At 42.1% G+C, this 26,014-nt stretch overlaps 4 protein-coding genes across 12 annotated transcripts; 2 read left to right on the plus strand and 2 right to left on the minus strand.

Moving 5' to 3' along the window:
* Positions 1 to 761: 761 nt before the first annotated feature.
* rereb (arginine-glutamic acid dipeptide (RE) repeats b) lies at positions 762 to 8,738 on the plus strand. 3 transcript variants are annotated; one of them, XR_009716256.1, is made up of 17 exons: positions 762 to 1,028; positions 1,826 to 1,874; positions 2,011 to 2,135; positions 2,288 to 2,387; positions 2,457 to 2,555; positions 2,725 to 2,805; positions 2,898 to 3,051; positions 3,150 to 3,236; positions 3,314 to 3,507; positions 3,603 to 3,749; positions 3,939 to 4,049; positions 4,154 to 5,253; positions 5,706 to 5,898; positions 6,044 to 6,740; positions 6,995 to 7,135; positions 7,499 to 7,734; positions 7,831 to 8,738. XR_009716256.1 is itself a non-coding variant. In XM_061292000.1 (17 exons), exons 1-17 carry the CDS (start codon positions 1,003 to 1,005, stop codon positions 7,862 to 7,864), a joined length of 3,510 nt encoding a protein of 1,169 aa, XP_061147984.1. In that variant the 5' UTR covers positions 762 to 1,002; the 3' UTR covers positions 7,865 to 8,738. The 3 variants fall into 3 exon arrangements, 2 of the variants coding, with proteins under 2 accessions (XP_061147984.1, XP_061147983.1); XM_061292000.1 differs by having other exon boundaries at positions 3,942 to 4,049; positions 7,499 to 7,673; XM_061291999.1 differs by having other exon boundaries at positions 763 to 1,028; positions 7,499 to 7,673.
* LOC133162650 (PPARGC1 and ESRR induced regulator, muscle 1) lies at positions 7,498 to 12,255 on the minus strand. Its single transcript, XM_061292001.1, has 3 exons — positions 9,747 to 12,255; positions 9,570 to 9,686; positions 7,498 to 9,400 (listed from the first exon to the last, which is right to left on the minus strand). The coding sequence occupies exons 1-3, from the start codon at positions 12,253 to 12,255 to the stop codon at positions 9,342 to 9,344; spliced, it is 2,685 nt and encodes an 894-aa protein (XP_061147985.1). The 3' UTR covers positions 7,498 to 9,341.
* LOC133162665 (interactor of HORMAD1 protein 1) lies at positions 12,162 to 25,903 on the plus strand. Of its 7 annotated transcripts, none has more exons than XM_061292028.1 (8): positions 12,162 to 12,299; positions 18,748 to 18,808; positions 18,902 to 19,028; positions 24,252 to 24,394; positions 24,484 to 24,532; positions 24,600 to 24,684; positions 24,823 to 24,935; positions 25,018 to 25,903. In XM_061292028.1, the coding sequence occupies exons 2-8, from the start codon at positions 18,753 to 18,755 to the stop codon at positions 25,642 to 25,644; spliced, it is 1,200 nt and encodes a 399-aa protein (XP_061148012.1). In that variant the 5' UTR covers positions 12,162 to 12,299; positions 18,748 to 18,752; the 3' UTR covers positions 25,645 to 25,903. The 7 variants fall into 7 exon arrangements, with proteins under 7 accessions (XP_061148012.1, XP_061148013.1, XP_061148006.1 ...); XM_061292029.1 differs by having other exon boundaries at positions 12,209 to 12,299; positions 18,742 to 18,808; XM_061292022.1 differs by lacking the exon at positions 12,162 to 12,299 and adding an exon at positions 17,193 to 17,392 and having other exon boundaries at positions 18,742 to 18,808.
* lg11h1orf159 (linkage group 11 C1orf159 homolog) lies at positions 13,468 to 17,979 on the minus strand. The gene is made up of 9 exons (XM_061292038.1): positions 17,820 to 17,979; positions 16,896 to 16,976; positions 16,732 to 16,816; positions 16,219 to 16,314; positions 16,082 to 16,138; positions 15,620 to 15,754; positions 15,240 to 15,265; positions 15,124 to 15,148; positions 13,468 to 15,008 (listed from the first exon to the last, which is right to left on the minus strand). The coding sequence occupies exons 2-9, from the start codon at positions 16,965 to 16,967 to the stop codon at positions 14,911 to 14,913; spliced, it is 594 nt and encodes a 197-aa protein (XP_061148022.1). The 5' UTR covers positions 16,968 to 16,976; positions 17,820 to 17,979; the 3' UTR covers positions 13,468 to 14,910.
* Positions 25,904 to 26,014: the final 111 nt, after the last annotated feature.

The raw sequence follows: 26,014 nt of genomic DNA on the forward strand, positions 1-26,014 counted from the left end.
AGCGCAAATCTGTCCCTGAGCAATTTTGTACTAGTAATTAAAATTTCACAGACTTGTTTTATGATCAATGCCATTAAAGAAAATGAAACTTACAAAAAAGCTACAATTTGCCTTTATTTACGTAAACTGCATATGTATTATTGTCATTAATGTTCAGACACTGATCATGTTAATGATTGATGACAATAATGATAAACATTGTTTCAACAATGTAGGAAGTGTATAATTATCAATTTGTAACACTATTTCTATGAATTTCTGCAAGTGCTTACATGTCCAAACAATCATTCCAACATTCCCAGGAAATCAATGCCCCATTACTGGTGACCTATTTCTTTTTAGAACATGGACTCGGGGCTACAAGTTGGTGACTCCTGCAATAGACATCCGATTTCAAATTATTATTTATTGTGCAATACAAATATTATTATTACATTACAGATTGACTGTTGCAAATGTTTAGTAGAGTCGAATGTTGTATTGCACGATGCAAATAATCTTTTTAGCTTTATACAAATTCTGCCTTTACAAAGATAATTTAATGGTAATACAATATTCTGACTGCAAGTTGCACTGAATCCTAGTGATCATAATAACACAAACACAAATAAAAATGTTCTGGCGCACTGAGATTTTATTATCAGAGTGCAACACCAGATTCTGCAGATGGATGTCACATTAATAACAAATTGCATTTGCAGAGGCATTTCTGGAAAGCAATGGCCTGCATCACATTATCCATTGCTGCTCAGTTTGTACACACTCGACAAGTTTGAAGGCTGCGCGGTGTGGCTGCTGAGGTCATTGCACTGGAGAGAAAAGAGAGAGCGAGGGGGGCGAAAAACAGACCCCCTTCGCTACAGCGCCTCCATTTTGAATAGCCATGTAATAGGGGATTGGCATAGTTAGTGTGTATGTGTGTGAGTGCATGTGTGTGTGCGCGCGGCTGTCGCCCCGCTGAGCTGCGTAGTGTCAACAAGCCACAGCCGAACACCCGTCGACATGGACGACCTGTTCAGCCCGCGGAGGTAAATAACTTGTTTCTTTTTTTTCTCCCTATGCATTCTTTGCCTTGTTGTGGTCTGGATTCGCTTCGGGGTTTGTGATCACTAGCGTCCACTTTGCACGGAGCGGTTGGCGTGTCAGCAGTCACGAAGTTGTGGCTAACGAGCTAGCCAAAATAACAGCTCGGGTGCTAATGTCACGGTCCTTTGCAGCTAGCCTGCCGTTTTTTTGATGCTACAATGCAATACAAATGGCGACATAGAGCAATTAGCCGTGTTGTGATTCGATGTGTGTAGTTTGGCGGTGCGTTCTGTGACTCGGCTGTTAAAACACCATTTGCGGACGGTGTGGATTTACATACGCGGGTTGGCACAAACGTGTGACATTTTAAGTGCATGCTAACGTCAATAAGCAATATGGAGCACCGCTGCACTTAAAATGAAGGCCGACACGTTTGGGAGCACACAACAAGCGTTTGTTCGTGTAATGGTGACTACAGTTTTGGTGCGAAAATTAACAGTCCGTGACCTCGCGTGATTGATTGACAGGCCTTCTCGGCCGCTGGCGTCAGGTTTCTTTTGGCCTAATGTCAGGAAACGTCAAGAGAGCGAGGCTCCCATTGGCTGGCAGCGAAGTGTGGGCGGGGCACCGCGTTTTAACGAGATCACTGAGCAGATGAAGCGGAGATAATCAGCTGAGAGCAGCGATCGCGCAAACCTATCTCCCGTGATTTCTGCTTGTCATTTATCAAAGCAAAGTACTGATTGACTTTCATTTTTGATCTTTTTAAATTTTTAAACATTTTCTGCATGTCTTCCAGGAGCTTGAACAGCACCCAAGGCGAGATAAGAGTGGGACCAAGTCATCAGGTAAAAAAAAAAAAACGGCTGTCAGAAATAACTCTCTTGGGTGCTTTGAGATCCAGTACACCTTTCCTCATTTTATTGAGTTCACGATCCCAAAGAACATTTTTACTATATTCTCCATTTTGTTGCTGTGTTGCAGGCAAAGCTTCCCGAGCTTCAGCCTCGTCCTGCACCAGCTTCTCATTCTCAGACAGAGAGTGAGGAGCTTATGTGGACACCTGGTGTCAATGACTGCGACCTTCTCATGTACCTGAGAGCTGCGAGGTCAGTGTCGCTGACACTATTGATTAGAATTAAGTTACTTTAGTGATCTTCAGCAGTCCCAGGGCCCAGGCTGGTGTTACTTTCTTGGTGATACAAATAATGTAGTAGCATTTGAGTACAAATATAGACATCTATGATATTTTTTTTCCAAGGAGCATGGCGGCATTTGCAGGGATGTGTGATGGGGGATCCACAGAGGACGGCTGTTTAGCTGCCTCTCGTGACGACACAACGCTCAACGCTCTCAACATGGTAGGATGAAATCTCAATTTCCGGGCACTACTAAAAGATGACTTACCTTTCACTGCATATCCCTCCCAGTTGCATGCAAGCCACTACGATGCTGCAAAAGCTCTCCAGCGTCTGGTGAAGAAGCCCCTGCCAAGGCTTATTGAGAAGTGCTGGTCTGAGGATGATGTGGTGAATTATACTGCTATAACTTTGCTACAGACCTCTCTTTTTTTCTTTATACTATAAGACGGTAAACCTTCTACAAAGCTGTCATAATTTTTAAGCAGAAGCAGAAAATCTTGAAAGACAAATAATATTCATATCATTTACACTAATATATGATTTTCTCACTTTTCAGAAACGCTTCATCAAAGGCCTCAGACAGTATGGAAAGAATTTTTTCCGTATTCGAAAAGACTTCTTGCCCAGCAAAAAGACTGTAAGTGAACACTCTATAAAGTCCAACGCTAATTCAGCGCAACTGATAATATAACATCCAGAATTGTAAATAAATGCCCTTTGAATCACCAGGGAGAGCTGATCACGTTCTATTACCACTGGAAAAAGACTCCAGAGGCTGCAGGAACGCGAGCTTATCGACAACAACGCAGGCAGCCGTCGTCTCGAAAGGCAAAGACTCGCTCTGCTGCTGCTCCCGTGAGCGCCCCGTCTCGAACTTACTCTGGTGAGCCCGTCCGTGTGTGTGTGTGTGGAATTAGCTCTCTCTTTCTCCATTCATGCAAAATTTGTAAATTGACCCATTTTTTTTTTTCCCTTCTGCAGTGGATGCAAGTTCAGCCAGTGAGGATGAACTTGACAGTGAAGACAGTGAACAGGAAGTGAAGAGCTGCAGCCACTGCGGTACAACACGTACGTATGACTCTTGATTGGACTGAGCTTGTTTGTGTAACTTTTTCAGCTTTTCAGGACGTGTTCCCCTCAAACAGGTTCCAAGGATTGGCACCAAGGGGGAAGATGCAACCCTTTGCTGTGTACAACCTGCCGCACGTATGAAAACAAGCACGGCTGCCTGCCGGCGGGACAGAAATCTTCAGGCACGTCATTCATGTTCAAACCCGTGAAAGGGGAAGAGGAAGGGAACAGTAAACATGGCATGAGGACACGACGAAGCAGAGCACCTGTAAGCATGACAGCCTTTGTCGACACTCATAAACATTCACATGTTCCTCGTTTGGTAATTTATGCTGAGAGATTATTTTTTTCTCGCACTTACAGCAGTTGTCGTCGCTAAGAAGCGGCCACAGGAGACTCACTGGCTCTCCCACTGGTGAGGATCAGCAGTCCACCACCCAGAACTCCCAGAGTGGAACGAAAGCATCTAACGCAGACAGTAAGAATGACTCCACAAAGAAGAATAACAAGGTAAGCGCAGCTCTGCACGGAAGTTAAGCAAGCCGCTGAAATTCAGACAAAGGGAGTAGTTTGTTGTTGTATGTCATAACTCCGCTAAGCTTTTAACAATCGGTTAGTTTGTTTCCTAAGTTATACTGCCGCGGCATTTTATATCATTGCCTAATCAGAATCATTCAAAATTGTGCATTTGTTCTCCAGAAGGTGAAGGAAGAGGCAGCCACACCAAAGACAATGAAACGAGTCAGGGAGATTCCTCCTCAGGAGCCCAACGAGCCTGAAAAAGTCAAACCCAAAAGGCCAAAGACTCAGGTGAGAAACGTGCAACAGGTCAAAACCTTGAACACGTGTGTTGTAGTGTGTTGTAGCTGTTAGCCGTGTGTCAACGTGTCCCCCCCCCCCCCCCCCCCCCATAGGAGCCGCAGGATTCTCGTTCCGTGGAGGCCGAGGCAGAGGAGGAGAGCTCCTCAGAAAGTCGCAGCGCTCAGGACGACGGCAGCAGTGATGCCAAAGACATCGATCAGGACAACCGCAGCTCCTCCCCCAGCATTCCCAGCCCTCAGCATGGCAACGAGAGCGACTCCGACTCTTCGGCCCAACCGAGCGCCGTCCCCCCAGAGCCCGCAGCCCCACCGGCCGCTCAGGCTGATGCGACGGTCCCGCAGGCCCCTCCCCCTCAGGGCCCACAAAGCACTCCCACTTCTGGCTCACCTCCGAGCACGTCGCCCCCATCTCCAGAACCACCTCAACCAGCTGCTGCGCAGTCCGCTGCCAATATTGGTCCGAGCAGCCGCGCGCTGCCCGCCCCTCATTCTCTCTGTGGTGCACCGCTACTTCCACCCGCAGTGGCGCAGGAGTCTCCCATCTCGTCCGCATTTCAGGTGCCACCTGCTCTCAGCTCGGTGTCCTCCCCACTGCCACCGACCCAGAGACCCCCACCCTTCTTTAGGGAGTCACAGATGCCCCAGCCTCCTCTTTCTGGCCCCCAAATCAAGCCTCCTCCCACCACCCCGATTCAACCTTCCCACAAACAGATACCGCACCAGGCGGCTCCCCCCTTCCCCCAGATGCCCTCCAACCTTCCACCCCCACCTGCTCTAAAACCTCTCAATTCTCTGCCCAATCAGCATCCTCCAGGGGCACCCCCTCCACCTCTTCAGCTCATGCCCCAGCCTTTAGCTGTGCAGTCGCTTTCAGGCCAGCTTCCGGTGATTTCTCAGGCGCACCCTCACCCTGGAAAGAGTACCGGTTCCCCTCATCCCTCTGGCGCACCCTCGCAGCCTCACGCCTCCGCCACGACGGCCTCAGTCGGCCCCGTCCCCAGCCTGCAGCCGTCCTTCCCTCCCATCGGGCTGAGATCGTCGCCGAGCGCCGCAGTTGGAGCGCCTCAAATTCAAATCAAAGAGGAGCCGCTGGATGAGATTGAGGAAGTGGAGAGTCCGCCGTCTCCACCTCGCAGCCCTTCACCGGAGCCGACCGTCATCAACATAGCGAGCCACGCCAGCCAGTCTGCGCGGTGCGTTTTTACTTTCCCCACAGTACCTATAATGTGGCTGAACATGCTTCCTCTTTTGAATAAATGCATCACAAATTGCTTTTAAATATTTAATGGCCATAGTTTAGACTATTTTCCAATCCAGTATTTTATGTATGTGTATCAAACGGGGAGAATTGATAGCAAAGTTGTTTGTCATGCTGACTTTCACGCAGCTGACAGGGGATCGATACTTATTGAATGTACAATTAAAAATGACCCTGTCATTGACCGGTTGCGGTCCAAGTAGTTTCCCTTTGGATGGATGGATGGATGGATGGATGGATGGATGGATGGATGGATGGATGGATGAGCGTACATAAAGTTGGCCCAAATGCAGCAAAAACTAGAATGTATCAAGTAACGGTTTTGTGTGACTAAAAGAAAAACAAAACCCATTGCCAATACTAATGCGCCTCTGTCGTTGACATCAGGTTTATCAAACACCTGGATCGCGGCTACAACTCCTGCGCTCGGACAGACCTGTTCTTCACGCCGCTCTCCTCATCCAAGCTGGCCAAGAAAAGGGAGGAGGCCCTCGAGAGGTCTCGCAGGGAGGCGGAGCTCAGCGCTCGGCAGGAGCGTGAACGCGATCGGGAGCGAGAAAGGGAGGCGGACAGAAACGCTGTAAGTAAAACAAATGGGGCTTCCATTCTTTTGCCAAATATAGAGCACGTCGTTGACTTTGACTTTTACCATCGACTTCATCACAGTGCATAATTTTACCACCTTTGTCTTTGACATAAAACATGAAGTATGTCTTTGTCTCCAGCGGGCATGCAGCTCCTCCCACGACGGTCGCATGAGCGAGGCTCAGTTGGCCGCTCACGGACGCGCCATGTACGAGCAGCTGCCAACCACCGTGGCTGCCGTGCCCCCCTACATCGGCCCCGATACGCCGGCCCTCCGCACCCTGAGCGAATACGCCCGACCCCATGTTATGTCCCCCACCAACCGCAACCACCCGTTCTACGTGTCTCTGAGTCCCGGCGACCCCATGCTGGCCTACCACATGCCCGGCCTTTACGGCGCCGAGCCCGGCCTGAGAGAGCGGGAGCTGAGGAACCTCCGAGAGAGGGAGCTCCGCGAGAGGATGAAGCCGGGCTTCGAGGTCAAGCCCCCTGACATGGAAACCCTGCACCCCTCAGCCAACCCCATGGAGCACTACGTCAGGCATGGGGCCCTGGCTCTGCCCCACATCCCGGGGCCTCCTCACCACTTTGCACCCTTTCACCCGGGGCTCAACCATCTGGAGAGGGAGAGGATGGTGCTGGCCGGTACCCAGCTGCGCCCGGAGCTGAGTTACGCCGAGCGCCTCACAGCCGAGCGGCTGCACGCCGAGAGGATGGCCTCCGTTGCGTCGGATCCCGCAGTCAGGCTGCAGATGCTCAACGTGACGCCACATCATCACCAACACTCGCACATCCACTCCCACCTCCACCTGCACCAACAGGACCCCCTCGGGCAAGGTGAGCGCTTGAACCGTTTGACCAGCACGTTACAAACATGCCACCTGCTGTCAAATGACCCTCATTCACGGCTTCCACTGCGCTATTTTGAGTTTTTTTAAGGAACTGATTTTGGCAAGACACCTCCAAACACAACACATTTTTGACACAGTCACTTTCTGCCAACCCAGAAGTTGCCTGGCGCCTATTATTTACAAGCATTATGCATCAAGCAGTATAAAGGATTTGGGTTTACATTTCATGCTCATTCACAGGTTCAAGTCCTCACCCTCTGGTGGACCCGCTGGCAAATGGACCACGTCTGGCCCGCTTCCCCTTCCACGGGGGGCCTATCCCCAACCCTTTGCTGGCTGACCTTCCGCATGACCACGAGATGCTGCGCCACCCTTTGTTTGGTAAGTCTTTTAGGTCAGTGGTCCCCAACCACCGGGCCGCGGACCGGTACCGGTCCGTGGGTCATTTGGTACCGGGCCGCCAAGCCGCACAGGATTTATTTACTTTTTTATTTTATTTTTAGTTTTTTTATTGTTTTGTTATTCATATTTAAATATGGGATAGCATAGCAGTTAGCACGTCTGCTTCACAGGTTCTTAATGCCAGCCCGTGCCTTCCTGTGTGGCGTTTACATGTCCTCACTGTGCTTGCATGAGTTTTCTCCAGTTCCTCTAGTTCACTTTCAAAACATGCCTCGGGTGTAAATGTAGTGTGCAATACACTGGACAGCTTCCTTATTTTGACTCACTTTGTGCTCTCCGTAGGGGGCGCGTATCCTCGAGAGCTCCAGGGGCCAATTCCTCAGATGTCAGCCGCCCATCAGCTCCAGGCCATGCATGTTCAGTCGGCAGAGCTGCAGAGGATGGCCATGGAGCAGCAGTGGTTGCACGGACATCACCTGCATGGAGGCCCTTTGCCCAGCCAGGAAGATTATTACAGGTGAGGACCTCTTCTACGTGGTCAATCAAAGATGTCATACCTTGACTTCTCACTTGAATAGGTTGAGTAGGCAAGCTTTTACTAATTTACCCATTCAAAAGAAATTCCAATCCATCAAAAGACCACTAATTAAAATTATTTCCCTGTTTTTGCACAGCCGTCTGAAGAAAGAAGGTGACAAGCCATCGTGAGGTCCACGTGGCGCCTTCGTCTAAAAAAAGCTCGTACTTAACGCCCAGTAGAGAACTGTAAAAGAGTATTTGTGTGTCTTTTGTTTTCATATATTTTACGACATATTTGTCTATGGATATGCGCATTCCTTCTTCAGCACTTCACAGGCCTGCTAAAGTCTGGCTAAGATTTTCACGGGAATTTGTACTTACTATATGAATAATCTCACAGGTTCATGTGAGATTCCAGAACTTTCACCAATTTACTTACTGTTTAACAGTTTCATATACACAACTCCGACTTTGCTAACACACAGCTAGCTCTCGGAAGCTTTGCAAACAGACTTTGGCGTGTATAAACGATGATTCCTTGTACAGAATTGCATTTAAACCAGTGTTTGAATGAGTGTTAACGACCGAGCATGACTCAAGTTAGAGTAGCATCGTCTTGTTTAGACCGGAAAGCAAATAGTAGAGGTTGGTTTTACTCCAATTATGCTCAAGATTTGTCGAAATCCTAAAGTTTTATATTCAGTATCGAGATATCTTTTCACAGTACGACCTGAGCTTTATTCACTCCTTTTTGAGCTTGTAAATATTAAATGTTCACAATATTCTATATGAATGAGTACCATTAGTCGTAGACGTAACCCTCGTTTAAGCAGGAAACTTTAAGCTCTAACACTATATCATATTTTAAGCGATATAATTATTAATTGGAACCGGATCTATGGATTCATGCATTTATACATCTATTTGATACAAATAAGAGAATTGGAGACAGATTAAATATTCACCAAAAAAAACTGCCTTGAAATTTAATATTTATGTGTATAAAATAAAGTGTGTTCATTGCATATTTATTTCAATAAATATTCTGCAGTGTCACCGTAAATTCTGAAGTGCTTTCATGTGCCTCGACTCATTTCAACAAGTTTCCTCAACACCAAAGATTTCACAATTTTTATTTAATTTTTTTTGCCTCAATTAATCTGCTCAACTCAGCATAGTTCCTTGCGACCACAACACCACAAGTGTCACTGTCTAAAAGAAGCTCCCCAACTCACTTCAACAATATTTAACACGGACTCCCACTGCGTTTGTTTCCTTTTATTTTTCAAAAATATATGCTTACTTTCTCAGTATCGTTCAGGCTTTCTTCGTCAATCTGCTGAGCTAAGATTGTCTTCCGCTCCTCAATAATGGTCCAGGTACTAATAGCTTACTTGGCTAATGGATAGAATTGTGCAAACTAAAGGCTAAACTTTATTTCAACACATAAAAACATAGCACAAAAAATATATATATTAATATATATATATAATATTTTAAATATTGGGATAAAATTTCTTAGTTTAAGTTGCTACCAACCCGGAAATGCTGTCATACTGTTTTGATTAAGTGGAATAAATCTATCAGATGAATGGACCCAACTGTAACTGACTGGAATCGACATCTAATGTAAATACATAATCGTCATATTCAGGATTCTTCATCTTCACTTGATCTGTCGCAGGTACTGGATCGCTGATAGTGCACTCACATTCGCAAGCAGAGCTAGAAAAGATATTACACATTTTTGGTTATATTGTCATAAAGATGTTTGATGCACAGAGCAATATCTTTTTTTTTTTGCACATTTATTACCATTATCAAGTTTGTGATAAATGAAGTGTCTGGTGAGTGTCCAATCCAAAGTAAAAAATTATTGAAAGGTTTTTTTTACCTGCTTTCCAGGCATCAGCAGACTGAGTATCTGATGATGTCAGTACCCAGGAGGCAAATGCAATGCAGACCAAACACATGTCAGACTGCTGCAGCGTAGACAAGACGCCCTGTCGCACTGGAAGAAATATTATCGTATTATTTTTGCTGCATTTCTTTTCCCATTTGCTATGGTTACCTGGTCTCTGTATTGCTCCCACAATCCTTTGCTGTTCAGGTAGCGGAGGGGAAACTCCTCCCACCACAGGAACGATACTGTGCTCTTCACTTTGGCCTAGAACCTCCCAGCCATCAGACCTGCACCAGACGCTGCCTTTGTCTCTGAAGCGGATTTTCCCGAACGACAGTACGATCCTCCCGCTTTGAGACTCGGCCACTCGGAGAGCGTGAGAGACAATTCGGACAGGTGAAATAACGTCATCTTCCGAGAGGTCCACACTCAAGAACGGATAATTCCAGTCGGGGAGGGTGAGTTCTCTGACGGTCGGATGTGAGCAGGAGAAGATCGGGATGGGTTTCCATTTGTGGCTCTGGGCCAGTGATATTTTATGCTCGTTTGTACAAATCATGTCACATCCTGATATGCATTCGGAATCGTAGATGCAGAGGGATTCCAGATCTTCTCCTTGGACAGGTGCCGTGACTATCGATCCCAGATGGTTTCCTTTCTCATCCTGGTGTAAATGTGACTGTGAAAATGAATCCTTGAGAGCACATACATTCTGCACACTTTTCTTTTTCGTCATCGCTCTGGGGTTTGGCCTTATTGAGTCCCCGATTGGTACTGGGGTCTGGCTCCTGGTTCCACTTTCAACCTCGTCCTCTTCCTGCTGGGTTTTGCAACTCAGATCAGGACTGGGGTTCCCACTAATGCCCAAAAATTGCCAATAGTCCTCTTCAAAATCGCACACGGAGAAATCCCAGCTGGATCTGTCCGCCTTAGAGTCGTCCGGTTGTGTGAAATAGTCCGAGTCGGCGGCGTCGGACACATCCGTGAGACCTCCGTCTGTCAAATGATGCTCCTCGGGGTCCACCAGGGAGCTGCTTAGCGACGGTACGTCGGACATCTCCGTGGGAGGCGAGCTTTTCCCCGTCCTCAGCTGTAAAATATCATTAATGGTTAATTTTTCCATTTCATCCCAGAAGGCGGAGATGGCGTAGACGCACGGCGTTCGGTCTTCGGCCTGGGCGTACGCTTCGGGGCCGTCAACCACCGGCGTGATGATGACATCCGGAACCAACTGAGGACAGTCAACATCACATATTGGAAGGTGAGGTTCTGTTTGGACTCTTGACGGATCCGCTTTCTGTTGGTTGGAGCTTGGCAAGCTTTCAACAAAAGCTTGCGTACCAGAACCGTTACAGTCAGGATCCTGCAAGCTCCCAGCACCGGAACTCTGAATTGGATCCCAGTTGTATGATAAAGATGAGGAGGAGTAGGGTTGGCACTGTCTTGGTCGGTTTTCAATCAAATCCTCCTCAAAGAGCTCCCGAGGCACAGATTCCGAAGCCGAGAGATAAATTTCAGAATCAGAACTGTGAAGGGTGAAAAAGTCAACACTGTCCTCAAACTCATCTGAGTCCACCCGATCCAAATGAAAAAATTCATGTATTGTGCCTTCTTTGTTGTCCTCCATTATATGATGACTACTCAGGTTTCCTTCGCTGTTGTCTTGCACTAAATTGTCACCATGCGGACTTCCTTCGACGTCGTTTTGCTTCCCTCTATGATCTTCATCTGTGTCTTCTTGGTCGTTTTGCTCAATTTCATCACCACACGGGGTACCTTCTATTTTGACTTGCAATTTGGTATCACCTTCATGTGTTGCTTCTCCACCGTCACCCTCAGTTCCTTCTCTATGGTTTTTCGTTACATCACCATCGGATTCTTCTCGATTGTTTTTCGCTATATCATGCAGGGTACCTGGAATTATATTTTCATCGTGGATTTTTCCTTCATGGTTTTGCTTTATATCTTCACCATACAGGGGTTTTTGTCTCTGGTTTTTCTCTACATCCTGCCAAGTTTCCTTACAATCATTTTGCACTACATGACAAGAACTTTTCTGCTCTTCCATTTCTTTGCTTCCGTTTTGATTGATATTTTTATTCACCTCACTTTCATCGTCTTGAGGCTCCCGGCTGGACTTGCGCGTATGTTTTCGTAGTTTACTTCTTTTATCCTTTGGAGTTGCACAGGCCCGACCCGACCCTGGAGTGTCATTCAGCGGCAGTGTCACAAACCAGCGCTCTTTCTCTTCTCTCTGGGGAGCTTTGTTGCCGTCCTCAGACTGACATCTGGCGTTTGATTCACGCTTGATTGAATGTGACCTCGCGACGTCACTGACGGCCTCCGGTATTTGCACAATGCTTTTCTTGTTCTCTTCTGGGCTACGTTCCTTAATCATATGTACCTCCTTTCTGTACCCACTTCCTATATCATCACGTATTTGAATCTTTTCATCTTCTCGTGTGCCTACATCATGAATGAGCTCCATTTTAACACAAGTTGTATTATTCACATCTAAGCTCTGCAGGGACTGAGCAGCTGAATCCATGGGGATTGGACAACGAAGGCCCTCAGGGCGGGCGAGAAGAGGTTGCGGCAAGGAGCACTTCTCACTCTCCTTAAAGAAGTTGGACCATTCCTCCTCGGCAATGCACATGCTGTGATCCAAGTCATCCATTCTGACACCTCACATGCTTTCCTGGGAGTAGAAATAACGCAAAGGTCAGTGCGCATGTGTTTATGTTGTCCATTTGTCCTCTTGTATCCTTGATAGCTTTGAATGGTTTGGGCTAAATATAGGGCACTTATATAGCTGTCATTTGGAGACTGTATTGTATTAAGATTTAAGGACTCGGTGCAAATATGGAGTGTATTCCAGTCACAATGTGTCAACAGGGACAAAATATTTGATACATTTTACTGCAACATTAATATTGTAAAATAAAATTTAAAAAAATGTGAACGTTGTTGATGTCAGCACAATATTATGGAGAGTATCAAAGTATCTTTGCAGACCACCAAATGCTCAATAGCCACGCTGAGGTCAAATGACTGCGCAATATCAAATTACAAAATAAAGTCACATGTGAATACACAATAAACTAGGTAGATGGAGATGTTCTTTTAGCGCCATTTGTCTGTACCGACCCGTCCTAAAGTATATCAAAGTCCCTTACTTGTGACTTATATCGATCTAAAGTCACACATTAGGTTTTTTTTTCGCCACATTCTCTGTTAGTCCATTCCATTTGTCCGAATCTTGAAATCGTCAACACTGCATACTTGCAAGGCAAGGACAAACCTTCCAGTGTGAAGTCTCCTGCAGGAAAATGTCTTGTTGTCTGGCGACCTGACATATGTCAGCCTGGTGCCCTGTACCGCTCTTTTATAAATAGAATACGTTGGGTCACATGGAGCTGCTGCTGGCGAACATGTTCTGTACTCTAGGACCAGCGGTGTAACATTTCAGTACCCTCAATTATATGACATTGAGCGACAATATTATACTTCACTGTTTACATAAAGGGCCGAATCAAAAACAACATAACTGGGAAGAGGAATTTGTAGGAGCAACATCAAATTGTTTACATGCAACTATCTGCATATAATGTTTATTGATTCTGTATTACATCAAAAAGATTAGAATAGTAATTTTCGGTAAACATAATGTAACAAAAGTAAATTAAATGTTGGGAATATATAGTATCAACTATTTCAAACAATGAATTTGACTTATAATAGAACACAATTGTTCCACTGTATTATGTTTGAGTTTAACTAATTTCTAAAACCTAGACATGGGTGAGTACCCATAATAATAGAGAATAAAACTGAATCGTACTCATTGTTCAACCAATGGGGATAAAAAACCAAACAGACAAAGCAAACATTTACTGGAAGGTGCTTTATTTCCCGCAAACATTCACCTCATCGCCATCTTCATCACAAGTACACCGTTATCAAACAGTAGATCATTTCGTATAAAAACATTTATTGCGCTGACAAATCTCAAACGCATGAGGCAACATAGAAAGTCACGTAATCGCTTTTGTTTAGAAATATTCACTCGCCACATGCGCTTGTTCAAATCTCAAGTGCACAGTCGTGAAACTCAAAACTGTCGCAAATGAAACTTAGTGAGGGGCCTCATTTTGAGAGTGGTGCATACTGTAAAAGGCCACTAGCTTACGTGTGAACTATGAATCCAACATTTAAAACTCCTTATGGCACAGGCATCATTACATTGGATTTGTTCCGATTGGCAAACACGTAGATACAGTAGTTGATATTGAAGAGTATGTTCGACAATAAAATTTCATTAAAAAGCTAGCAACACCTTCTCCTGAGCATCTCTGGTTTAAAAAAAATAAATAAAAAAATTAAAAATGGCATTTTCATACAAAAGTGCAGTAACATCTTGTTACTCTGCATTTACCGTTTTCTTCATTCTAAATTGGTGTTTTTCCTCTTTCGGTCAAAAAAGAACCCTGAGTTAACAAGATTTCTTCATAATTTGCACCAGTTAAACCCAGAATTATTCAAGCCAAAGCCTAGTTTGCGCTTAGCCATTGTTGAATGTGTATCTTTTAAATAGCACAATCACACGTGAAAGAGGCAAAACGAACACTTTAAAAATAGTAAGTGTATCTATTTGTTAAAATGTCAAAATATACATTTATGCCACTTTCTCTGCTAATTTCCTGCTAAAAGATAACCTTAGTTCAAAATTAGATCGTGGTTCAAATAATTTTGCACTGCAGCGGTACTTGCACACATATCTGTGATTTCTGCCTTGCAGCAGGGAAATACATTCACTTTGGCTGATTATAGACAACTAAATAGAAAAATGTCACTCGCACGTTCTTAGTTGGCAAAGTACAGTAGAGCAATGCAAACGATGCACACAATTAAAGAACAGCCCACTCGGCTGTTATGATGCTATCGGCCAACTAGGTCACTGGCTCACTGCACGTGAGCCCTCAAATCGATGGCATACACACGGACCCGATTCGTTGCTCGGATGTGTCGAGGGAGAGGCCTCGTTTGCGGCACGTGAAAGCGATTAGTGTAACGTGAATGTCGCACGATGTCGCAATTACTAAGAATGCGAGCGATAGAATGATGATTGAAATGGAAGTTGTTTGAGACGGTAGCTGCTTCTCTTTGAAGGAATACATTACATTAAATGAGCTTGTTCATAAATTAAAAAAATAGCATGAGCTGGAATTTAAGATGTTCGAGGTAACATTGAATAAAAACTGCAAATTGGCTTCCAAGAAATCAAAACATCTTTGGGTGTCAAACCCCCACATGGTTCCTTGGCTCACTTCTCCTACGCACTGTAGACCCTCGTGGTGGATGCGGTGGGTGTGATGGTGCTACTTGATTTCGCGGAGGGACGCTCCCTTCTGACGTATCGTTGTTTTCTCGCTTCAAACAATTAAAGAACAATTGGAAAGTATTTGCAACAAGCTGCAACAAGGCTCCATTGCCATTACGCAGTCAAACCTGTTTGGCGGTAATGACGAGTCAACGGTTAGCTTACCTGTCGAATGAGGAATCATGACAGCCTAGAAAAAGAAAATGTAGCCACGGTGACGCAATGCACGCGTATATGACTCCAAAGGCCTAATTAGGTTTGCATAAACAAAGTGGACTTACCGTTTCGCTTGGTGGGAATATAAAAGCTGTAAGAGGACAGAAAGTGAAGCTCAAGTGATTTGCGACTTCCGCTTTTACGTTACACTTTCTTAGCAAGAATATAATGTATATATGCCCTCACTAGTTTAAAGATTCAATTGCGGGCACTGCCATTTTGGCAATACAAACATCACGTGAGCCCGATAACAGTTTGACATCAATTTCAGTTGGCAGCAGAGGGCGATATTGGCAAAAATGTCAAACTCTGAAATCAGTGAATTAATCTGCTTAATTCAACTAATCCGGAAAAAAACCCCCACTGATTCTAAATAACAAAAACAGTAGCAGTGAGAGATTTGAAACTGTTTGTCAAATATGGACCGCAAGCGTAAAGGACTTACCCTTGTTGCGGCGGTAGAATATATTTGGGAGTCGATGTGAGCGTTTGAGGTAGAAGAAGGAGGCGACAGAGAGTATCAAGAACAGGCTGATCAACAGCGTTCCAAAAAGAAGCGAGGCGGCCACGCCTGCACCACCTGCTCATGGACAGCAGACAAAAAGCACAATCAACATGCTGCAGCCAATTTGCACAATACAGCCTGTTGCTTGGGAAAAAAAAAAAGACTCAGTCACAATCAGTTTTCCAGCAAAATGAAAATTATTTAATTTGATTAAACGCTTGCTGTGGCAAATAATAAGAGTGTGAAAGGGGAAATGATGCTATCTAAAGGTGATTGTGTGACAGGGAAAACGTGTTGAGTAGAACTTATTATTAATTATCTTTCACAGTTCTTCAATTATTAACTGGAATATTAAAAAAAAAAAAAAAAACACGTGCACATTTAAGCCGAAGGAAAACTTACCAATTTTAGGCATTACATTTGTGACTGTTGTGTGGTTTCTCCTGTCGATTGTGTAGTCTAATGGTGAAGACAGTGAATTGATGATTCCATATTTTTACCGATTTAAAGAAACAACATGAACACTCCAAATCGCTTACTGTAGGTGCAGGTTGTTGCGTTTTCCGACTCTACGGCGCCAGGGTCACACAATATGCAAACAGTGTTGCTGCTCTCGAGGACACGCAAGAAGCATCCTAAGTAAATCAGATAATAGGATGAAACAACGGTGTGAATTCATTTGACATTGAAATACATAATGAATATCATTGAGATGACACACGAGCTTCTAACAAGGGAAATCGTGTTAGCCGTCATCGCCATAGCAACAATGAATGACCTACTTTGTGGCCTGTAAAATTGGTAGACCTTCCAGGACACCTTTCGTGTTTTGATAACGTGGTGAGCTATAACCCAATTAGAAATCACCCAATTCAATGTTTGACATCAATGTTTAGCATGTACATTCATTGGCTTGGCATTTTTATAGCTTCTTATCTTTGTTGGCTGCACTTTGAGTTAGTTCTAACCATAACGGCTTAAGTAAGTAAATTGCAATTGCTGATCCTTCAAAATCAAATTTAATCCTAAACTTTTGATATAAAACCAGATACCTGGTTTGCAGCGTGTGTCGTTTGAACACGAGTTATTTGTCTTCAGCTTCTCACTGCAGCATTCAAGTGAGTTGAAATGTAGAGCCTGTGGACAGACAACATGGCCACTTGTGGGAAACTTGACCAAAGCTGAACCAAGCATGCAGGACTGGTTAATTTTCTACCTTGGTTACGAGTGTTTCCGGTCTGATAAGAATCGCTGTTGCTGCCAAGACTAATAGGGATGACAGAGCCATGTTTGAGCCCTTTAGATACAAGGAAGAAGAATAAAAAAAAAACAAAAAAAAAACCTGTTATATAAAATAAAATATATAAAATCAGTGAAGCAGCCAAACATTTATTTTGTTGGATACAGAATATTTTAAAGCATCCATATCCTGCCATTCTACACTGTAGTATCTGTGACATTTAATGCGTGTGTTTCTTTAAAAGATGGGTCGGTCCTGTTGAGTGGCGTGGTAGTCTGGAAATGAGAATGTAGATCTGTTTGGCTGTTAACTGGAAAAAAACGTTAGCCACTCTGTTGAGGCCATGCAAAATTTGTTCAATGAAACTAAAAGTGCATCAGTGTGAAAAATCGTGCAATGCAGTTAAGCGATGACGAGGCAAGGCGCGATTGTAGAACGATGGCGTTCTCTCCACCAGGTGACAGAAGATACAGGTAACCTGTGGAAACCACCTGTTCTCAGTCATACCACAGACGTCATCGCCTTTTCCTGCAAGTACAGCCTTGAGTTCTATTAAACAGGCTTAAAGTAAATTTCTGAGTAAATTTAGACGGGATCGGCGTTATTGTAGTATTTTACAGTACTTTCCACAACATTTTTCGTTTGATTGTGTGCTGTAAGTTTTTTTTCGAATGCAAAAATGTGTGCCTGTGCTCTTAAGGTTAGGGGTAAATAACTCAGTCGATCATTTCACCGTTTGATTTTGCATTTAAATTGATCACCCCATGCCGCCGGAATGTCGTTGTGCAATTCAATTAAAAGACATCGACTGCGGTCATGAGGCAGCTCTCTGTCCTATCGTAGCAGAGCACAAACAGATCAGCTTTAGATTGCTAAATTCGAGAGGGGCAAATCACTCACCAGCAAAATTGAAGAATCTGACCAGGGCCGAAATCCAGGCCTAATTCACTTGACGTGGAATGTCATCTGTTCGGGAAGATTTATGTTGTCAGATTTGTCATCGACACACCTCCGGAGTTGGGTCTGCCTTTAACGCAGCACCTTGCTGCTCGCGTTCAATCGGCTTGTCAACATCCGTGGGGAGTTTTCACAGTAAAAGCTTCACGCAGTCAATTAATGAACTGATTGCCAACATCCATAGGGAACCTTCAAAATAAAGGCTCAACTGTCAAATACATATTACTGTGCTAGAAACTGTACAAATAGTTACCTGGAGATAAATATAAATAGAGTCTTCACCATCCGGATTTGAGTTGATAGAATCGGTGCCTTGGCTCAATAACAACTCTTTCGAGTCTTCATGTTTTCTGTTGATTTTTATTTTTTTCAACTGGAAACCCCAAGCACTGGGAGAGCATGCGATTTCCATACCGGTGTTGAATAAGCAGCCTACCTCGACTTTTACCAGTCTTTTTTCTTTCTTTATGATATTTCTGATTGACAACGAACTCTCAAAAGGACAGAGTACAGTCCAGTCAGCGAGGATGAATTGTCACATTCTTTGTCCGAGGGGACTTGAACGCACCTCAATTTCACCCACTCTGACGTTCTGTAGGCGGCAGATTTGAATGTCTTTATTGCTTATTGCTTACAAATACGCAAATTTGAGTCTGCTTTGCATTTTATCGTCAAGTACGCAAGGGAACAAAGTTAACATGACTTGTTTCCGCTTTCCTTGATAGTGTTACCTGTAACATTCTCTGAACTAAATGCTTGCTAAGCTAATGCTAACAACGAATTTAGCAAAAGCACCGAATGCTAATGGTGTTTTTTTTTTATTGCTTGAAATAAAATAAATAAATCCACATTTTGTCTTTTGGAGGAGCAGAAGCAATGAATCACACGGCGAATATAAAAGAAATACTGAACACACAGTCAGGAGGATGCAGGTGAAGTGATGCATGTTTGTTGATTCTTTTACATAAACAACTTGATTGATTTCACGCAGTGTATGTTAATACCTTTTTACTTACAATCAACAGAAATTCAGGCCCCAACTTCACAGACTCTCAGTTTTTCTTTGGGTCCCAGTTTTGGCGTGATAACCCTCAAAACTTTTCTCAGGATATGAGTTTGTCATCTAGGAACTCCCAGCAAAGTTCACAAGAGGTAAGACAATTCAGTCACTATAATAATTCAGAACTAGAATTTTGCAATTTCTGGAGAAATTGCGTGTGAAGGCGAAATGTATGAATAACTTCTTCGGGGAATGCTGCCGAACGATGTTGAAACGTGTTGAATTACTTGAGAAATGTAGAATATTTGGAGAATTTGTGGCGAATTTCAAAATAAAAGATGTGAAGTTTTTGGTAAGTGGGAAGTTGTGGAATAGGTCGAAAAATGATGAACAGTTGAAAGTTGGAATGGGTTGAATCGGTTGAAAAATGTAGAAATGAGAAGGGAAAAAGGAATTGGGTGTGAATTTCAAAATAAAAGATGTGAAGGTTTTGGGAAGTTGTGGAATAGGTCGAAAAATGATGAACAGTTGAAAGTTGGAATGGGTTGAATCGGTTGAAAAATGTAGAAATGAGAAGGGAAAAGGGAATTGGGTGTGAATTTCAAAATAAAAGATGTGAAGTTTTTGGTAAGTGGGAAGTTGTGGAATAGGTAGAAAAATGATGAACAGTTGAAAGTTGGAATGGGTTGAATCGGTTGAAAAATGTAGAAATGAGAAGGGAAAAGTGAATTGGGTGTGAATTTCAAAATAAAAGATGTGAAGTTTTTGGTAAGTGGGAAGTTGTGGAATAGGTAGAAAAATGATGAACAGTTGAAAGTTGGAATGGGTTGAATCGGTTGAAAAATGTAGAAATGAGAAGGGAAAAGGAAATTGAGTGTGAATTTCAAAATAAAAGATGTGAAGTTTTTGGTAAGTGGGAAGTTGTGGAATAGGTAGAAAAATGATGAACAGTTGAAAGTTGGAATGGGTTGAATCGGTTGAAAAATGTAGAAATTAGAGTACAAAAACGGAATTTGAGAGAATTTTGGTTGAATTTCAAAATAAAAGATGTGAAGTTTTTGGTAAGTGGGAAGTTGTGGAATAGGTAGAAAAATGATGAACAGTTGAAAGTTGGAATGGGTTGAATCGGTTGAAAAATGTAGAAATGAGAAGGGAAAAGGAAATTGGGTGTGAATTTCAAAATAAAAGATGTGAAGTTTTTGGTAAGTGGGAAGTTGTGGAATAGGTAGAAAAATGATGAACAGTTGAAAGTTGGAATGGGTTGAATCGGTTGAAAAATGTAGAAATGAGAAGGGAAAAGGGAATTGGGTGTGAATTTCAAAATAAAAGATGTGAAGTTTTTGGTAAATGGGAAGTTGTGGAATAGGTCGAAAAATGATGAACAGTTGAAAGTTGGAATGGGTTGAATCGGTTGAAAAATGTAGAAATGAGAAGGGAAAGGGAATTGGGTGTGAATTTCAAAATAAAAGATGTGAAGCTTTTGGTAAGTGGGAAGTTGTGGAATCGGTAGAAAAATAATGAACAGTTGAAAGTTGGAATGGGTTGAATCGGTTGAAAAATGTAGAAATTAGAGTAGAAAAACGAAATTTTAGAGAATTTTGGTTGAATTTCAAAATAAAAGATGTGAAGTTTTTGGTAAGTGGGACGTTGTGGAATAGGTAGGCAAAGGATGAACAGTTGAAAGTTTGAACGAGTTGAATCGGTTGAAAAATGTAGAAGTTAGAGGTGAAAAACGAAATTTTGTGAAAATTTGTCGGAATTTTTAACGTGAAAACTTGAAATTTTCGAATTTGGGAATTTTGGGAATGTCGAGAATCCTTCCGAATGTGATTAGAATGTGTTGAATGATGTGAATTTGAAATTGGAACGACGTAAATGTGAAATGTAGAATGTGCCATTAAGAATGAATGGGGAAAAATTTGTCGGAATTTTGGGAATTTTGCGGAATCGGTAAATTTTCGGAATGAGAAAAATGGAAGCGCTCGTCGCGTGAATATTTGGAATACGTGAAAAGTGGAATGGAGTGAATCGGATGAATTATGTGGAAGATGAAACGTGTCGAAAAAGTGTGGAGAATAAAATAGAAGAATAATAATAATAATAATAATAGAGAATGGTGTAGAATAACATATGTGTGAAGGCCTTCGCCTTCACACAATAACTAGAATTTTGCAATTTCTGGAGAAATTGCGTGTGAAGGCGAAATGTATGAATAACTTCTTCGGGGAATGCTGCCGAACGATGTTGAAACGTGTTGAATTACTTGAGAAATGTAGAATATTTGGAGAATTTGTGGCGAATTTCAAAATAAAAGATGTGAAGTTTTTGGTAAGTGGGAAGTTGTGGAATAGGTCGAAAAATGATGAACAGTTGAAAGTTGGAATGGGTTGAATCGGTTGAAAAATGTAGAAATGAGAAGGGAAAAAGGAATTGGGTGTGAATTTCAAAATAAAAGATGTGAAGGTTTTGGGAAGTTGTGGAATAGGTCGAAAAATGATGAACAGTTGAAAGTTGGAATGGGTTGAATCGGTTGAAAAATGTAGAAATGAGAAGGGAAAAGGGAATTGGGTGTGAATTTCAAAATAAAAGATGTGAAGTTTTTGAGGAGTGGGAAGTTGTGGAATAGGTAGAAAAATGATGAACAGTTGGAATGGGTTGAATCGGTTGAAAAATGTAGAAATGAGAAGGGAAAAGGGAATTGGGTGTGAATTTCAAAATAAAAGATGTGAAGTTTTTGGTAAGTGGGAAGTTGTGGAATAGGTAGAAAAATGATGAACAGTTGAAAGTTGGAATGGGTTGAATCGGTTGAAAAATGTAGAAATGAGAAGGGAAAAGGGAATTGAGTGTGAATTTCAAAATAAAAGATGTGAAGTTTTTGGTAAGTGGGAAGTTGTGGAATAGGTAGACAAATGATGAACTGTTGAAAGTTGGAATGGGTTGAATCGGTTGAAAAATGTAGAAATGAGAAGGGAAAAGGGAATTGGGTGTGAATTTCAAAATAAAAGATGTGAAGTTTTTGGTAAGTGGGAAGTTGTGGAATAGGTAGAAAAATGATGAACAGTTGAAAGTTGGAATGGGTTGAATCGGTTGAAAAATGTAGAAATGAGAAGGGAAAAAGGAATTGGGTGTGAATTTCAAAATAAAAGATGTGAAGGTTTTGGGAAGTTGTGGAATAGGTCGAAAAATGATGAACAGTTGAAAGTTGGAATGGGTTGAATCGGTTGAAAAATGTAGAAATGAGAAGGGAAAAGGGAATTGGGTGTGAATTTCAAAATAAAAGATGTGAAGTTTTTGGTAAGTGGGAAGTTGTGGAATAGGTAGAAAAATGATGAACAGTTGAAAGTTGGAATGGGTTGAATCGGTTGAAAAATGTAGAAATGAGAAGGGAAAAGGGAATTGGGTGTGAATTTCAAAATAAAAGATGTGAAGTTTTTGGTAAGTGGGAAGTTGTGGAATAGGTAGAAAAATGATGAACAGTTGAAAGTTGGAATGGGTTGAATCGGTTGAAAAATGTAGAAAGGAGAAGGGAAAAGGGAATTGAGTGTGAATTTCAAAATAAAAGATGTGAAGTTTTTGGGAAGTTGTGGAATAGGTAGAAAAATGATGAACAGTAGAAAGTTGGAATGGGTTGAATCGGTTGAAAAATGTAGAAATGAGAAGGGAAAAGGGAATTGGGTGTGAATTTCAAAATAAAAGATGTGAAGTTTTTGGTAAGTGGGAAGTTGTGGAATAGGTAGAAAAATGATGAACAGTTGAAAGTTGGAATGGGTTGAATCGGTTGAAAAATGTAGAAATGAGAAGGGAAAAAGGAATTGGGTGTGAATTTCAAAATAAAAGATGTGAAGGTTTTGGGAAGTTGTGGAATAGGTCGAAAAATGATGAACAGTTCAAAGTTGGAATGGGTTGAATCGGTTGAAAAATGTAGAAATGAGAAGGGAAAAGGGAATTGGGTGTGAATTTCAAAATAAAAGATGTGAAGTTTTTGGTAAGTGGGAAGTTGTGGAATAGGTAGAAAAATGATGAACAGTTGAAAGTTGGAATGGGTTGAATCGGTTGAAAAATGTAGAAAGGAGAAGGGAAAAGGGAATTGAGTGTGAATTTCAAAATAAAAGATGTGAAGTTTTTGGGAAGTTGTGGAATAGGTAGAAAAATGATGAACAGTAGAAAGTTGGAATGGGTTGAATCGGTTGAAAAATGTAGAAATGAGAAGGGAAAAGGGAATTGGGTGTGAATTTCAAAATAAAAGATGTGAAGTTTTTGGTAAGTGGGAAGTTGTGGAATAGGTAGAAAAATGATGAACAGTTGAAAGTTGGAATGGGTTGAATCGGTTGAAAAATGTAGAAATGAGAAGGGAAAAAGGAATTGGGTGTGAATTTCAAAATAAAAGATGTGAAGTATTTGGGAAGTTGTGGAATAGGTAGAAAAATGATGAACAGTTCAAAGTTGGAATGGGTTGAATCGGTTGAAAAATGTAGAAATTAGAGTACAAAAACGGAATTTGAGAGAATTTTGGTTGAATTTCAAAATAAAAGATGTGAAGTTTTTGGTAAGTGGGAAGTTGTGGAATAGGTAGAAAAATGATGAACAGTTGAAAGTTGGAATGGGTTGAATCGGTTGAAAAATGTAGAAATTAGAGTAGAAAAACGGAATTTAAGAGAATTTTAGTTGAATTTCAAAATAAAAGATGTGAAGTTTTTGGTAAGTGGAACGTTGTGGAATAGGTAGGCAAAAGATGAACAGTTGAAAGTTGGAACGAGTTGAATCGGTTGAAAAATGTAGAAGTTAGAGGTGAAAAACGAAATTTTGTGAAAATTTGTCGGAATTTATAACGTGAAAACGTGAAATTTTCGAATTTGGGAATTTTGGGAATATCGAGAATCCTTCCGAATGTGATTAGAATGTGCTGAATGATGTGAATTTCAAATTGGAACGACGTAAATGTGAAATGTCGAATGTGCCATTAAGAATGAATGGGGAAAAATTTGTCGGAATTTGGGGAATTTTGCGGAATCGGAAAATATTCGGAATGAGAAAAATGGAAGCCACCCTTTCCTGAATATTTGGAATACGTGAAAAGTGGAATGGAGTGAATCGGATGAATTATGTGGACGATGAAACGGGACAAAAAAGTGAGGAGAATAAAATATAATAATAATAATAAAGTGAAAAAAGTAGAATAACATATGTGTGAAGGCCTTCGCCTTCACACAATGACTGAGACGCACCATGAATAGCCAGTTGAGAATAAAATTCCATCAGCTAAATAATGAAATTTAGGTTGTGAATGCAAGTCAGTGTTTCTGCAGCATGTTGTCATTACCAACCGGTGCAAAAACTAATATATTTTTTTCCCTATATAATTGTCTTCCCTTTAGTGTAGTGACCCAAAGATTTCAACCCGTTATCAGTCCAAACCTCTCTTGTTTGGAGGAGACCCAAAGGACTTTTTTGGAGACTCCAAAAAACTTTTGGATGCATTTGAGGAGGAAAAGAAAAAAGCAAAAGATAAAAGTGACCGGTAGAGTTCCTTCTTTCCTTCATGAACTAAAGAAACCAAATCTTGAGAAATCATTCTAATGACACGTTGTTGTTGTTATTGTTTTATAGTGATATGCTTGCAAAAGAATGCCTTCAAATTCGTGAAACCCTAACCAAAGTAAGTCAATCATTTCTGATATTTACCTTATTTTTCTTGTAAAATAATAAACCACACACTATTTCAGGTCCAGCAACTCGTTGCAAACACGGAAGAGAACACATCTGTATGCCAAACCATCCTCCAAAAGTTAAGCGATTTGTCTTCCACATGTATGTTGCCATAATTTAGAGTTTCAAGTAACCGTAAAAAGCATTTGTCAAGTGTGCTGTAACATGCAGGCAAGTTTTATTGACCACCAGATGGCGCCATTTGCTCCTCTCACTCAACTATTCTTCTCATCCTCTAAGTGCAAAGTCTAAGCAGTATCCAGAGCGACATTTCACAGCAGTTTAAAACGTTATTGGACACAGTGAACTCCCAGAAAGAGATGATGATCGAACTGGGGGAACGTGTGCAAAAGGTGACGCCAAATTTCTTTGTTTACCTTGCAATGATAAACTCATATGTTGCATTAGCTGATTTTGTGATTTGATTTGGGTCAGAATGGAGACCGCAGCATAGAACTTGGGGCAAATATGAAAAGCGACGTGGAGTGTCTGAGACTGGAGCAAGACAAATCCAATTTGAAGCAAGAAAGCAAGCTTGAGGAGGCTTTGCAGCTGCTCAATGTTTTAGTTTCAGAGCACTCGACTAAGCACCGTCCTCTTGACGTAACTGACAAAGCCATGCAGACATCACCAGGACGGGATAAAGGGGTCCAAACGGTACAGGATACATCGGACGGGCAGGTTTCTGTTCCGGACTGTGTTGTCAGAAAGCGAAAAGAGAAAAGCATAAGTAGGTACAGAAGGCGACCTCTAGTCCGCCAGAGATCCAAGCTCACTGTCACAGATCAACCTCATACCGACAGCAGCAAACAGCAAATTGTTTCGACGGCTCCCGGAGAACCTCCTGACCTGGGCAGAATAAGCGGTCACGAGATTTCAGTCCAGTCGAACCCAAAAAGCAAATCCAGTAAAAGCGTCGGATGTTTCATCACACCTCTTAGCTGTTGGTCTCATGATAGTAGCCGCCCTGAAAGCCCCAAAAATGTCAACCCCGACTCAGAGGTAATTCTAATTGAGTCCAGTCCTCCTGATCTCCTCTGGCATCTTTTTGAAATCGATTAGGTGTGAAATACAGTTTTGTGGAAAATGGGTCATTGATGTGTATTATTGATTATTTTGTTGTGGTTATTTATATGGTTGGATAATTTTAGTCGGAGAAGAAATGCATGTGGACATGTCTCCAAAAATCTTTGTCATGATTATAGTTTATTTCCCATCATCAAGAAATACGTTCAGTTTCTTTGCTCATATTTGCATTTAACTTATTATTCTGTATCTATGTTCTTGGCTTGTCAGTTGGAAATAAAGCCTCGCTCACAGATTTACGTTTGTTCAATTGCATGGCGATATTGGTGGTTTTGGGATTATTAGTTGTGCTGAATATGAACATGTTTTCAATTTTCAGTTACCCTTCTCCAAAAGACTTAATGTA

The sequence above is a fragment of the Syngnathus typhle genome, linkage group LG11, assembly GCF_033458585.1.
Source record: "Syngnathus typhle isolate RoL2023-S1 ecotype Sweden linkage group LG11, RoL_Styp_1.0, whole genome shotgun sequence".
Lineage (NCBI taxonomy): Eukaryota > Metazoa > Chordata > Actinopteri > Syngnathiformes > Syngnathidae > Syngnathus > Syngnathus typhle.

Bases quoted from the DNA above. Each gene is read 5' to 3' on its own strand.
- LOC133162650 (XM_061292001.1), bottom strand. From the start codon at position 12,255: ATGGATGACTTGGATCACAGCATGTGCATTGCCGAGGAGGAATGGTCC. The intron at 9,687-9,746 runs GTAACCATAGCA...TATTTCTTCCAG, and splicing joins GGGAGCAATACAGAGACCAG to TGCGACAGGGCGTCTTGTCT. The intron at 9,401-9,569 runs GTAAAAAAAACC...TATCTTTTCTAG, and splicing joins TGCTGATGCCTGGAAAGCAG to CTCTGCTTGCGAATGTGAGT.
- rereb (XM_061291999.1), top strand. From the start codon at position 1,003: ATGGACGACCTGTTCAGCCCGCGGAG. The intron at 1,875-2,010 runs GTAAAAAAAAAA...GCTGTGTTGCAG, and splicing joins GAGTGGGACCAAGTCATCAG to GCAAAGCTTCCCGAGCTTCA. The intron at 2,556-2,724 runs GTGAATTATACT...CTCACTTTTCAG, and splicing joins GCTGGTCTGAGGATGATGTG to AAACGCTTCATCAAAGGCCT.
- LOC133162665 (XM_061292022.1), top strand. From the start codon at position 17,329: ATGACGAGGCAAGGCGCGATTGTAGAACGATGGCGTTCTCTCCACCAG. The intron at 18,809-18,901 runs GTGAAGTGATGC...TACAATCAACAG, and splicing joins ACACAGTCAGGAGGATGCAG to AAATTCAGGCCCCAACTTCA. The intron at 24,533-24,599 runs GTAAGTCAATCA...ACACTATTTCAG, and splicing joins TTCGTGAAACCCTAACCAAA to GTCCAGCAACTCGTTGCAAA.
- lg11h1orf159 (XM_061292038.1), bottom strand. From the start codon at position 16,967: ATGGCTCTGTCATCCCTATTAGTCTTGGCAGCAACAGCGATTCTTATC. The intron at 15,149-15,239 runs GTAAGTCCACTT...TTCTTTTTCTAG, and splicing joins TATTCCCACCAAGCGAAACG to GCTGTCATGATTCCTCATTC. The intron at 15,009-15,123 runs GTAAGCTAACCG...AATTGTTTGAAG, and splicing joins CATGATTCCTCATTCGACAG to CGAGAAAACAACGATACGTC.